At 39.7% G+C, this 14,936-nt stretch overlaps 1 protein-coding gene across 1 annotated transcript in view; it reads left to right on the forward strand.

Annotated features, from left to right (window-relative positions):
* Positions 1 to 11,679: 11,679 nt before the first annotated feature.
* LOC126483624 (minor histocompatibility antigen H13) overlaps positions 11,680 to 14,936 on the forward strand; it is a 40,611-nt gene continuing 37,354 nt past the window's right edge. The window contains exon 1 of the mRNA XM_050106667.1: positions 11,680 to 11,915. Coding sequence (XP_049962624.1) covers positions 11,724 to 11,915 — 192 coding nt within the window. The 5' untranslated portion in view covers positions 11,680 to 11,723. The remainder of the gene's footprint in view (positions 11,916 to 14,936) is intronic.

Raw genomic sequence — 14,936 nt, forward strand, 5'->3', positions numbered from 1 at the left:
AAAAAGGGAGTGAATAGGTCGTTGTGGGACATACTTTGTCTAGCTCCTCCCCTTTACTTGTGGATAATGAAATTATACATTCCGCCATCCAGCATCAGATTCCCATCAGACCGACGAGAATGTTGACCTACGGCATTGTGTAGAGGCCAGTGACCAATCTAAAAATTACGCAGTTTGCCTAATTACATTGCCCAGATACTGATAGAAAAGACCGGTAAAAGAGATCTAAGGGACGCTGAAATAAAAGTTTGATAAAGTAGTACACTAGTAGTGTTCGGCTGTGGCCACCAAACAATTCGTCAGCAACTCTCCTTCGCTGCAGACTGAAAATGTTCTAAAATGCAGCGTAATAATTTGATATGAGGAATTAATGAAAAAGGAAAGTAGATTCTTAATTAAAACATGGCTTTTGTAATCAAATTAGCATAATTATTTGGCCAAATGTTACAGATATGAGAGTGATACTTACATTTTGTGAAACAGCCTTCGAAAAAAAAACGAGAGAGAAAGAGAGAGAGAGAGAGAGAGAGAGAGAGAGAGAGAGAGAGAGAGAGAGAGATGGAGCTCGTAGCTCCTGCTTTTATATAATCCAAAAGCATATTACGGCGACTGCCTTCAAGTTGCTTTGCAGCTGCAGTTCATAAACATTTCTCTGGAACATTCTTTATTGTAAGAGCAAAAAAATACATTCCTTAAATTAAATCATGACCTTTTCTGCTTACTTTACAGATTTACACAGAGAATATTTATTCTTTGTGTATGTTAGCCTTAATTAAAAGATTGGGGCATATCCTATTAATTATTTAAAAAAAAACATTTCAAGAACTAGAGCAGTTGTATATAATGGTATGGTTTTCGATTAGCAATGTGCAAGACAGATTAAAATGTTACACCAAACATGCACATCCTCTAAAGTGGGGAACTTTGAAGAAATTCGTCCAAGTAAAAATACAGGAGATACTACTGATCACAGAAGATGGTGGAAGTCACAAGATGATGTCATAACTGAACTCAATCATTGTCGAAGGAGATGTTACTATCAACTGAGTGATACATATGGTTACCGGCACATGCGAGGTGTAGTTGTACTTAGGAAATACAAAAGGTCAGGATTGGTCATGTGATGTCCTGGAGCTGTGATCCTATTTTCAGCAAGCAGTTTCACATGGATGTTTTCTATACCCAGTACTGCAGTTGTACTAGCAAACAGTTACGAACAAAGTAAGCTCAGAACAGTTGAACATTTGATCAGCATGAGAGTGGAACAATTATTAATGGAACGGACTGTGACATAATAGGAAGATGTTTCACTTATCAGCTTCTGTTATGGAGGAAACCAAGTTGAACATTATACAGCCATAGATGTAGTGGCTAGAGAAGCCATTAGCGATTCTTCCAGTGGAAAATCTGACTTAACTGAAAGAAGCATTGAATTTTAACCGAATTGTGTCCATGAACCAATTCATGGGCATGCAAGAGTGGCCTATTTCAGTGGAGTAAATGGTCTTACATGTTCAGCAGTATTGAAGGAGCAGGAGCACACGAGCAGGACCTAATGTGTCACAACTGCAGGCACAGCATTAGTGCTGACTACGTTTTGTGCACACTTCGTCTACCTTAGGCAGAGGGACACTTCACAGTAAGATACTCCAGTACGTCAAATACTACTGGACTGGATAATCGCTCATACAAGAGGTGCAGTGAATGCGAAAACTAGGCATGGTAATAAGAGAGAAGTATTGTAGCTGTAAGTAATTATGATTCCAAAAACAAGAAGCCTTGGGTAGTGTTGAAACACGCGTTGTTGCTTACAGTACCAGGTGCCATAGTGGTGTGATAAGGGAATATTCATGCAAATAATTGGTTAATGTTTAAGGGGTAACTCAGGTAAGACACAGATTTTATGTAGTAGTGTACAGACCAATGGAGCCAGTGGGCTGAGAATTGTAAGTTTCGTTGTTTGAGCAAAAACTGAAAGTAACCCATGTCCTAACTTTGTGATGAAGTCTTCCGTTGCATATTGGTCATGGGTTGGGACCCAGGGTCAAGGTTTTCTCGAAGAGGGGAGGTATGTAATGTCTACACTAAATTTTGGTGGTTACTAAACTGAAGCAACGCCACATGGTAGCCATGTGTGAGTTAAGAAGGGGGGTTACAGAAGTGACTGATATGTAATTTCGCAGGTGAGCTTATTTGTTCACTACAACGCAGCCAGGTAAAGACTTACAATCGTGGTGACATTGCAGAAAGGCTTTGCAATGATGGACCAGCCTGGGGTATATTTCCACATGGTTGGGACATCAAGATGATTTATTTGTGCTTGGAAGCAGTGTAACAGCACAACAAGTGTACTGTTAATCGTTATAAACACCCTCTGATTCTAGTACAGTCATGCGCACTCTGGCAGCACCTTCCATGACATCGGGTCCAGGTAGGCTTTCAGCACACTACGGGCCAGCTAGCAGCCCACACTGGACTGACCAGCCAGCTCCACCAGACCAACTCATGAGTCTAACTTCACCACCAAGGACTTAGGCAACAATAGGGATTTATCCCTCATGAGCCACAGCAGCACTGAACTTCTGCCTTGGAGCACAGCATTTCACAAACAGGGTGATACTGCCGCTGTCTCTCCACACCAAGGTGAGCTCCTAACCCAATAGCTGTGGCTGCCTGCAGGAATTCTTGGTCATACACATCGTTGGCACTGCTCAATTGCGGCCACATATTACTAAGTCAGGCATACACTGCTGATTGAGGTAAACAGTGTTAGGAAAGCAGGACATGGGGATCAGTTGTCCATCACACCATCATGGTTTTCTAAAGTCTTCGGCATTGCCCGTGAACCACATGCCTGCAGAGAATGTATCCAAAGGTGCCACATCATTCCGATGTTGCAATCCAAGACGAATAAACTATGTTGTATCTTGCAGTAGAGTTTTCCTAGCCATCCTCAGCCCACCACTTCCGCACCATAGTGGCCACATTCACCTTTGGGTCACTACGGAAGGAACAGTTGCTAACATCCCAAACTATACATTTGAGCCCATAAAAAATTTTCGTAATAAGCTACATTTGGAGCACTGCTATTTGTGGTTGCGGAACAAGGACAGGGGAGAAGACAGAAATGACTCGATTAGAAGCCTCTGATGTGTGCCATTATGGGAGACTGTTAAAGATCGGAAGTTCTGACAGAATAATTTTCAATAAATAAATCCATAAATAAATAAAGTAAGGAACGAAGTAGTCCTGCAATGAGTCAATGAGAAGAATGTGCCCAAAAAGAACATTATAAATTGAAGAAAGAGAATGGTTGCATACATATGAGGGGTACTCAAATGAAACCAAAATAGTTTTCTGGTGCACAGATCTTTTGTAGTACTGTGTTATGCGACTGGGATACAGAGAGCAGAAATTCCAGAATAATTAAGAAGAGTGCTTTCACTGAAGTAAGTCAGGACTAGTTTTGGCAGATTTTATACTGACAACCGTTTTGCGTATTTGACGTCTCTGCAATGGGTGATTTTCGTGAACAGTGTGCGGCAGCGTAATTTCGCTTTTTACTCAGAAAAAGTGGAGCAGAAACTCATGGAATGTTAACAACGGCGTACAAGGGCAATGTGAGAAAAGACAAAGTGTTTGAGTGGTTTTTCTGTTTCAACAATAGTGAAATGTCAGTTTACAGATCTCGTTCTGGTCATCCTTCCATAACCTGAACATATGAAAATGTTGAAAACATTCATGTCCTCATCAACGAAGATCGACGGCATACCACTTAAGAAGTGCTACTGGGAGTGACTTGGAGTTCAGTACATCAAATTGTGACAGAAGACTTGATAATGAAAAGGGTGGCTGCCAAATTCATGCCACAACTGCTAACTGCAGAACGAAAACAGGGTCATATGGAAGCATTGTGTGCTTTGAAAAAAGATTCCCAAAAGACTTCAACTTTTAAAAAAAAAAATCACAGAGGATAAAACTTGGTGCTATCCTTACGATTCTGAATCAAAGGAACTATCAAACCAGTGGAAGTCTTCAAGTTTGACTCATCCCAAGAAAGCTCATCAAGTGAAATTAAACATAAAAACAATGCTGATTTGTTTTTTGGATGTGAGAGAAATAGTCCATTAAGAGTTTATTCCACAGAGTCAATGGTTAATTGGGCTTTCTATTTGGAAGTTTTGAAAAGGTTGCATGAAAGTGTGTGGCAGAAAAGGTCTGATTTGTTGCAGTAGGGTTACTTGTTTTCCTATCATGATAATGGTCTGCTCACACAGCCCTGTCTGTACGACAATACTTGACCAAAAAATGGTGTGACCCCTGTTTCTCAACCCCCCTCCCCCCCCCCCCCCCAAATACACATCTGACTTTGCCAAACTTTTTTTTTTTATTTCCTAGAATGAAAAGTCATGAAGGTAAATCATCTTGCTGATGTTTCTGAGGTGAAGAAGAAAATGATGCAGGAGCTGTCAACCATCACAAAAGATGAATTTAAAGAATGTTTTGAAAAACGGAATAAAAGTTTAGACATGTGTATTAGAGCAAGTGGAGCGTACTTTGAAGGGGTTTGAAGGTTTGGGCTTAAAATGTGAATAAATAAGTTCATAGAAAAAAAGGTTAAGTTTCTTTTGGGTACTCCCTTGTATTACAAAATAAATTGTTCTTGAAAATTATGTGGTAGTTGAAGGCATGATGGAAAGAAAGATCGCACCAGGAGGCTATGATAGATATTAGCACTGCAGAACACTGATGTCACAGGATATAACAGTTGTAGAAATGGAAGTGGACATCTTGCAAGTGACATTTCTGGAGAACTGTTTCAAACGAACCTTACGATTGATGACCGGAACAAGAAGTCATATGACTCTCCACCTAGTGCATTGTCATGCTGGTTAACTCATTGACTACCACATGCATAGAGATGGATGTTTCACAGCCAGACCAAGTCTTGGTTTCAGATGTGAGGTTCTGTTGTGACCACCGGTAGAGACGTGGCATCAGATATAAGGTTCTGCTGTGACTATCATTGACATTATGTGGCAGTCAACATGTTACGGCACATTGAGCTCAATTCTAAACTGGAAAGACTATTACACAAAGCAAAGCTGTGACGAGTGAGGTCACAGTCACCATGTTAAGTTGGGGCATGCAGCCAAATTGTTCTGCCACCCAGAAAAAATACAATTACTATTTATATCTGCTATGGGATGCTGTCTGTCTTTAGTTTGTAGTTCACTGTTAATATTGCCACATGTCTACTAGTCATTCCCTGAGAGAACAACTTCACACTTATTCTGCTCTGTTTACATTTTTAATATTCATATCACTACTAAATTCCGTATGAAAAGGCCTAGGAAGGCCAACAGTACCAACTGCTGTATCATTCTCAGATGACAGACATCACTGGATGCGGACATGGAAGAGCATGTGGTCAGCACAGCACTCTCCCAGCTGATGCCAGCTTTCATGACTGGAACTTTCAGGCAGTAACTCATCTTACGAAAAACACGTCTCTCTGTACCTAACGAAGGAAATTCTGTACAAATATTTAGGCTACAAAACTGTTAACACATTGCTTTGTTCCTCACCTCGAATATTAAACAAGCCACAGAAATGAAATAGCTTTAACAGTTCTAAGAATTATTTCTCAGGTTAAGTTGTGCTAACAATTCGCACCAATCAAAATTTCTCTCAGCTGTGTCAGACGAAGTTTATGCTTGACAGATGTGTCAAGCAGTGCCATACAGAATCAAATATTTGACAAGCCTAGTAAAGGTTGACAGTTGTTTGACTGTGTGTGCAGGCTTTCAGGTTTGGCAGGAGAGATGACCTTTGCGAATGCCGGAGAACTGGTTGCTGATTGGATAACATTCACGATGTCATAAGAAAGCCAAAAAATAGGACATGGATGCTACTGATGCTCAAAAGTTTCATAGGCAACAATTTAAGTTGTACTTGCCAGTACTCCTAGGTTCCTGCCTCACCACACTCTCGAGTATCTCATCATATGGAGCAGCTAAGTTATTATGTGAACTTTTATTAACTGTGATTGAAATTTTCCAGTTTTCATTCGACTTCATACTTGTGAATGTTTGCCTTAAACTATTAAGTTGCTGCGATGGTATGATTGAGAATTTACCAATGTCCAATTATATAGAGAACTTCAAAAAGTGATTATTTTATTTTCACCCAACATCAGTGATAATTAAAATGCTTCCCTCCTTTCACACATTTAAGGATGGTATTTTACCCCAGAACCAAAAGTCATATGGTTTGAGATCCAGCAAACGAGGAGGCCATGCAACTGGACCCACTCGTCCGATCCATCGACCATTGAAGAGACAATTGAGATGAGTCGGGATGTTAACGGTGAAGTGGGCTAGGGCACTACCATGTAGCAGCCACATAATCATTTGAATCATCAATGGCGTTTCTGCCAGCAGGGGAGACAAAGGCCCACAAGAAACGCTGATATTTCCTGCCTATTAGGTGACATGGAAGGAAGACTGGTCCCAAAATACAGTCACCAATTAATGAACATTGAATGATGTGGTTGTTGTCAGCAGGGATGGGTGTCCTGATACAACCTTGCTGCCCACCACCATTTGCCTTTTTGAAAATAAACACCATGTTGACAAGTTCTCGATTCAAATATGGAATACTATATCATATCCACTAAAAGATGAGTCATCAAGAGATATCAGTCGGACACAACATTACCATTTACTATGGCGGGAGAGGGCACCAGGGCATGATGTATGAGGAACAGTACCACACTCTAGGAGGAAACCATGCATACTATAACTGTGGCTGCATGATACGGTGCGTTTAGACCACAGTCTCTGTAACAAAGTATGATGAATGAATGGTCTCTCTAGCATGGAAACCATGCATTTCCGGACATAACTGCATTAAAACTTTTTTGTTCCATATCCTCTCATCGATCAATCCCTAGGGTTTGTATATAGTGGGAAAAAATCGTCCTGTAGAATTGAGCTGTAGGCAATGCCTCAAGTGCATAGATGAAGACAAAAAAATTAAATATGAAAAGAAATCGCATTACATGCCTAATGAAAAACAGTTTAATTAAAATGACCAAAGTTACGGAATATATTTTCATTTTCTGCCCCAGGAGGGTAGAAAGTTGTTCATTTTGTTTAATGAAGTGGGCTACTTTTAGTTTACTTTCTCATGTTAGGAAGAAGACAGCAATTAAGAAGACTGAACACTTATTTGCTATCGTAACTGTCAAATTATATTCAATACTGATTTTTTTTTTTTTTAAGTTTAAGCACTTTTATGGTTGATCTCACAGAAAACAGACTGTCATTAGTTTTAATAAATTACTGAAAATACCCAACTAACTATTTCTATTTAAAATATAGAGTTCTGCTTTCAGGTCAAAATGTCCAGCTTTGTATGACACTGCGTCCAGTTTTTCTGTTTTTGGGCCTGGCAACCATTTTTCTAAGTAAAGACGCCTTTAAGTAGTTTTTCTATATTGGTATTACTGTCAAAGACACCGGTGGGTTAATTTTCATCGATTCCATACCGCCAAAAAGTCTTTCGAAAGAGTACAGCAAAAACGAGAAAGTAACTTGTATGTAAAATAACTTGATTTATTTTTAAGAATTCAGTCGCATCTATAACCGCCGCACTGCACCACGCAGCGTAAAATCAAGAAAAGAGACTCGGAGCAGCTCGGCGCGGCCGTCAAACCGCACTGCTCTGTTCAACAACGAATATACTCTGCGCAGTGTCGATAAACCTCAAGAATTCGTTCGCTCGTGGGCGTCTCTGTTCAGATGACGTGTCTCGCACTATTTCTGACCCGAGTTTGGTCGCAGCGTGGCCAGGCACACACTGTATGGACGTGGATTTAGCGTCGCACTAAAGCTGCTGTTACACATTCACTAATATAGACAAACCGTCAATATAGTGATCGTCTGATGGAACATATTGACCTACCGCCAATATTAGAAATATTGACGAGCAGTTTTTGACAATATTCGCAATTTAGATACTGACAGAGCTTCATGAACCAGCTACCACAGTGCTCTGTTTACGTTCTCAATTCGTCTTCGCGCTTGTCATTCCTCAGATTAAATTTTCAACTAGTCTTTTAGCACAAAACGGTTTTAAAATTCGACCATGCAGGGGTAGTCGTTATTTTTATCACTTTTGGATGGTGAATGGAGCATTCACGGTTGGAGTGCTTTCTTTATTAATTTGAAAACGTAGTGGTCTTACTAGCTTGTTGCGTTACACAACAGTGTGTAAGGAAAGATTGTACTTCGAAATGCATTTTGCGTATATGCTATCATTACTAATAGGTCTGCAAAGTAAGTGTCTACCGCACCATATTATCATAAAACGTAAAATATATTTTCTTGAATTGCCTGAATATATCACTGCAGGACGAATGTAATTACTTCAGAGGTTTCAATAACAAGTTTCCTAATTCTGTTTGTTGATACCGCAGCACTCAGCTTCAAACACTCAAATGACCTACCTGTAGCCAGAAATCTGTTACATCGATCTCTCGTTCACTGCAATTGCCTCTCACATTAACGTATTTTTTCTCTATTTCATGTTGTATCAGTATTAATAATTTGCCGTTAAGGTGGAGGATTCATCCGAGAATAATGTACAAACTCGTTCGGGTCCGATTTTAGCAGTAAAGTATCGTACAACACATTCTTGGACACATTTACTCTTTTTCGTAGTCTACCAGCTATATCTAATGTTAAGTGCGGCAAACGCTTTATTTTCTGTATTCGACATCGATACCCCACTAAAATCGCCTTACCAATTGACATCAGCTCTGATAGTGTGAGATCCGCTTCAGTGCATGGAAGTTCTGACAAAGTAGTATTGTCACTAGTGGTGGGCAGGAAATCGCGTATCTGTTAGAAATCACAGTGACTGAGATGTCACAGATATCACAGTAGCAACTTTACAGAATCTAACTGCGATTTCAGTCACAGTTAGCAGTCGCAAGTAGTATTTCACATTGAAAGACGTGAGCCATCTATTGGTCGAATTTAGCACTGCTTTCTGCGATTTCAGTGACAAGTCGCAACTAAGAGTCGCAAGTAGCAACTAAAAAGCGCGGTTAACAGTGGCATCTGTTGGCCAAAGTTCGTACTACGTCCATCTCTGCGGTACGCTATGGAGTCTAACTGCGATTTCCGTGACAAGTCGCAACTAAGAGTCGCAAGTAGCAACTAAAAAGCGCGGTTAACAGTGGCATCTGTTGGCCAAAGTTCGTACTACGTCCATCTCTGCGGTACGCTATGGAGTCTAACTGCGATTTCCGTGACAAGTCGCAACTAAGAGTCGCAAGTAGCAACTAGAAAGCGCGGTTAACAGTGCCATCTGTGGGTCAAAGTTCATACTACGTCCATCTCTGCGGTACGCTATGGAGTCTAACTGCGATTTCCGTGACAAGTCGCAACTAAGGGTCGCAAGTAGCAACTAAAAAGCGCAGTTAGCACTGCCATCTGTTGAGCAAAGTTCATACTACGCTATTCGCTACCGAGTCAAACTGCGATTTCTGTGACAAATCGCAACTAAGAGTCGCAAGTAGCAACTAAAAAGCGCAGTTAACATACTTTTCCTAGTGTCATCTGTTGACCGACGTATGTACTTCGTTGTGAGAGCCTTGTGCTTCACGAGATCGATGTGCTGTGTGTGCATATGAAGGGCTTATTTCAATAGTGATACAAGTCCATTTTTGTTAATTTTGAGATATAGAGTCGTAAAGTTAAATGAGTGCTGAAAAATCTGCAGTTGAGATACCAGAAATATTGAAGCATATGGCTTCTTGCTAGAGATGAACCTTTATGTATGTTTGTTTGGATCACTAATTTTAGATGCATTAAAGACAGAAAAGTGTAGGTAATGGACTTGTACCACTATTGAAATAAGCCCTTCATATTATATGACGACATGCACATTCAGCATCAGTTATGGTTGGTCAAATACTGCTGTGACTCTGAATGTATTATATTAATAAGAAGCAACATTGCCTTTTTCTCCTGAATATATCAAGTAACGTAACAAATGTGTTTGATTCTGCTTCCAATATGACAGTTTTGGTTAATACTCCACATGCCTACAGGACTTTGCAATGTTAACACAGCAGAACTCAGACATCTGTATAAGTGTAGAGAAATGAAAACAGTCATATGAATGCCTCACTTTTGTTCCGACACAGTTCAAGACTCGGGAGAAAAGTTTTACACCTGGTGTTCTACATGGCAACTTCACACACAAGAACTTTTTGCCGACACTACTACCACCTACATAAGTAAGCTTTTCCTGTGTCACTTTCAAGTAATGCACTTAAGCTATTCCTGATTTAACTGGAAGATCTGTACTTCCCACTTTCATATCAACAGCCTCAAAATGCATATTGTAGACTTCGGGATATGTTACAGGTCAGTGTCACACCAAGATTGTGGAGAAAGAGGGGGGGGGGGGGGGGCGGCATGTCACTCTCCAACAAGTGTTTACCAATAAATAAGTGGCGGAAAATTACGGGTATAGGACGGCTTAACATGTGGAAAATGAGATTTTTATTATTCACTCAATGTATTTAACATTTATTATTCCTTTAAAATCGCACAACAACTTCAATAAAACACTTTAATCAGTCACACACTTATTTCATAATTATTTCACTTTTAAACTGCAAATCCTCTAAGAGCTGTCTTGAATCTTCACGAGTCTCTCTCAACAGCCTTGATGTGGATAGATATGTACAGCAACCAGTAATCAGTCAGAACTGCGTCTGCAAAAACACAAGGATTATTAAACAATTTTTGCTGTCACTAATTACTAGCAATATAATTGACAGAGTAGATTGCTAATATTTGCTATATCACATTCGCAAGAACGATCTCACTGAAGTAATTAAGTCCATCAAAACGCTTAGAAACTAACCTGTCGTCTGACGAAAACGGTCTAAAGACTGGCAATTTCTTCAGATCTGTTGACAACGATATTTTGAATTATCACTTTACTGAGTGACTGAAATGTAGTTCAGGTACCTATGAACATAACAATATGTTAGAATTCATTTTCTAAACACGAACTATTACGGTACTGTGCGGCTACTTACGTATTAATTACACTATTAATATTTTCACAGTTGTTTCTTTAATACAAAATTAAAGCCAACAGAAGAATAAACGTAAAACATACTTACCAATGACAGGTTTGTTGAGTTGCAGTTTTCTGTGTGGACAGATGTAACGTTTTCATACGGTGGTACGTCGCAGAAATCGCAGAAGTCACAGAAATCGCAGAAGTAGCAGAACTCACAGAAATCGCAGAAGTAGCAGAAATCGCAGAAGTAGCAGAAGTCGCAGAAATCGCGGAAGTAGCAGAAGTAGCAGTGGCGGAGGGATACGCGACTTAGGTTCCTTAACTGCGACTCTTAACTGCGACAAATCACAGTTAAGAATAACAGATACTGAAAAGTAGCATTCACAGAAATCACTGATATCGAAAAATCGCAGTTTAGCCCATCACTAATTGTCACTACCCTTGATGGAGTTTTCATGTGCGTCATAACAATATTGTAAACAGTAGAAGTCCGTACAGTATCTTCTATCTGTCGTTCTGAATGTCTCTGTACATGAACAAAGAGTATAAGAGTGGTAGATAAGCCGACGATTTACGTCAGTCGATGTGGAATATCGGCGACTCTGTGTATCATGGCAGACGTGGTGAAGGAAGCGGTGTCCCAATTGCAAGAAAATTTGACAGAAAACGCGAATAATGGCACAAGTAGACCACCGGCAACCCCTGAGGGAATGGCAGTCGCATACGGAAGTCTCGTTATTATGGCTCTTCTACCAATTTTCTTTGGGTCATTCCGTTCTGTGAGACACCATAAGGAGCAGAAGGTAACTTGTAATTGACGTGTACGATACGAGAGCCTTGATAAACGGTTCCGAAAGGCTGCAGCTCTAAAATTAAACTGCCTTAAGCATAAAAGTTGCTTAATGTTTATCGGCCCCGTTAGAAATTATGTTCCATTGTTTGACATTCCTTAAATTGTGGTATGAAATGTTTTCCAGCATAATTCTGTTGTTGCACTTGCACGTGTATAACAATGCTTGTAAACTTATATAAGTAGCTAGAAATAAACAAATTGTTAACTTATTATTTTGATTTAGAAGAAAAAGTTGGTAATTTACTTGATAGTAGTTGCAGTTTTGACAGCCGACAAATTTTTCATGTAATGAGGAAAAAATTACTCTGTTAAGGCAGTGGACCATGTTAATGTGATTTCTCGCAGACCACTGACTTTGGGAAAATTTGCTAGTATTTATGCCATACTTTTAAATTTCAAACTGTTATTGAAATTAATTGTTGGGAGCTACAGTCAATGTTTGCAGTTTCTTATTTCTACCTGAGTTTGTGGGACACATTGCTCAGGAATATAGGAAACGAGAATTTGTTGAACAATCTGGATTTGCAGAAGAGAGAGTGCTCTGTTCTACTGTTTATTAGAATCACACTAGTTGGGTATATCGAAGAGGAGGGCTAGTTAATCTCGAATGCTTAACACTACAAATTTGTGCTCCTTTTGTCGTACCAACTGGTCGACCTGTAAGGAATAATGCTGTATGTAAATGTCACACAGCTAGGTTTGGTTGATTAAGTTGTGGTTTAACAATTGTGGTCTGATTGGAGGTGCATTCATGATCAATGATAAAGTTAATAAACCCAGTTGTGGAGAAATTGTAGGTGGTTGCGAAATTCACTGAAAGTTGCGATTTCTTAGATAAGGAAGAATTGCTAAAGATGTTATGTTGTACGCAGACAATTATCCTAGAATATCTGTACATGTAAAATTTTGTAAATATATTAATCTCATCAGTTACTGGTTATAAAGTACCACTGTGTGTAAATAGATATCTTCAATTTTAAAATGATTCAAATATTGTATTTTGGAGTTCATTATACACATTTTTATTGTTTTAACAGAAATGAGGACCAATCCCAAAAGCACGATCCTCCTGAGTAGATGGTTTGTCATGAGAGATGGTAATAAAACCTGTTTCTGGTAGAGCACATTGAAGATACAAAACTGTTGAACCTTCCATAGCTATTTGTATTTGTTGATGTAGAGCATGTTGGCTTTTGTCTCATGACCTTCAACCAACTTGTAATGATTTTTTGAAATTTTGCTGACACGTGCGATTGGTATTGTCAGAGATTCACCGCCAATCGCTGGCAGCAGATAAATCTGGGGAAGTGATGACAATAGAGGAGGTGAAAGGTGGTTTTGTTTTGATAAATGCTATGGACTCTGCTCATTTGCAGGCCTTTTCTTTTTTTTTTTTTTTTTATAACTCATCTTAACCACTCTGTGTCACCATTACTCTCCACACTACTCAGATCGCCTTCTACTGAGATATCATGGTGAACTGGAGAGAAAGTTGTTTGCTAATCTGGAAAGAGGCAAATTTAAATTCATTTGCTGCATCTATAAAAGGTCAAAGGAAACAGATTTTATACGGGAGCTTTCATATGATATTTGAGTGGAGCACGCTGCTGCAAAAAGAAAAAGCAGCGAATTACCAGCGTGACATCAGGAAACGTGTACTCTCGCTTTAAATTGGCAGACGTCTTCTCGCATAATCATCTGAGTATGTGAGTTGCAAGCATTCACAGCATGATAGAATGTCTTGTAAATGTCTCCCTCCTAACTTTTACACCATATCTACCAAAAAGGGTGAAAAATCCAGCAGTACAGGCCTGCTGAGAGACATGTATTTCAGTGTGGAGGAGGGGGAGGAATGCCTCCATGCTGTAATTAGTGACAAGCTTTGCAACAACAGTTTTCACCAGATAATTCAGTAATTAAGCTTCCAATCCCTCTGTTGCCCAGCCATCACAGCACTTCTAATTGTCTGCCCCCTTCCTTGAGAAACCCCTCATCTTCAGTGTGGTGTCTCTTACATCTCAGTCTTGGCCATATTGCCTGAGAAACATTGCTTTCACAAGGAATCCCATACCTGAAGGCTGCCCACAGAGTAAACATCTTTCCCAAGCACTTCAGACTGGCAGTCCAAGGTCAAATAGTGGCTGAAAGAACTTTGAGCAGTGAGGTCACCCATTCTTCTGTTCCTCCATAACTTAAAAACTGGATAAAGCTTCACAAGATTGAAAACCATAAAAAAAGGGAAGAAGAACAAACTTAAGATGATAGTACTGACTATTTTCTATGCACCAGACTCTACATAAGCTGATGTAGGTTATCCATGTGCTAAATAAAGTCATTGTGATGTAACCTTCTCCTCCATCTCCTTTACAATCACCCTCACTTTGTCAGAGATTGACACAAAGCCCTCCAGTCAACTGTAACAAGTTTTATTGCCACCTTACTGCATTACATAATTGGTGTTGAGTTACCCAGCACTACGTTTACCGGGAGAACAGATTTTATGCCATAGGAGCGGGAGTTTCATTGCAGTTGACCATCTCTATTGAGGTTGCAATTGAGTGTGACAGTGAAGTTATCTGGTTGCCTATAACAGGTCTAGCTGAAACTGAGCTAATGTAGGGTGTTTCTACTGACCACCCAGTTCCTCTGTGATAGTTTTAGAATCATTCAAAGAAAGTCTGCTGTCAGTAGAGTGTAAATATCCAGATAATGTATTGCAGTTGGAGGCAACTGTAACGTACCAAGTATAGATTGCGACGTCTATGGATTCATTGCATGGGGTACAGACACAGTCTTGCAAAGTACTTTTGAGCACAGTTTTCTGAAAACTATCTTGAGCAGCTCTTTGGTAGCTTACTCACAATGAAAAGTCATTGACTTTGTAGCTACAAACAGGCCAGACCTTACTTATGTCAAGGTAGAGAAGGATTAGTGATGTGATGCCATTGTAATGACTATGGTTATGAAAGTT

Source organism: Schistocerca serialis, chromosome 6, assembly GCF_023864345.2.
Source record: "Schistocerca serialis cubense isolate TAMUIC-IGC-003099 chromosome 6, iqSchSeri2.2, whole genome shotgun sequence".
In the NCBI taxonomy this organism is placed as follows: Eukaryota; Metazoa; Arthropoda; class Insecta; order Orthoptera; family Acrididae; genus Schistocerca; species Schistocerca serialis.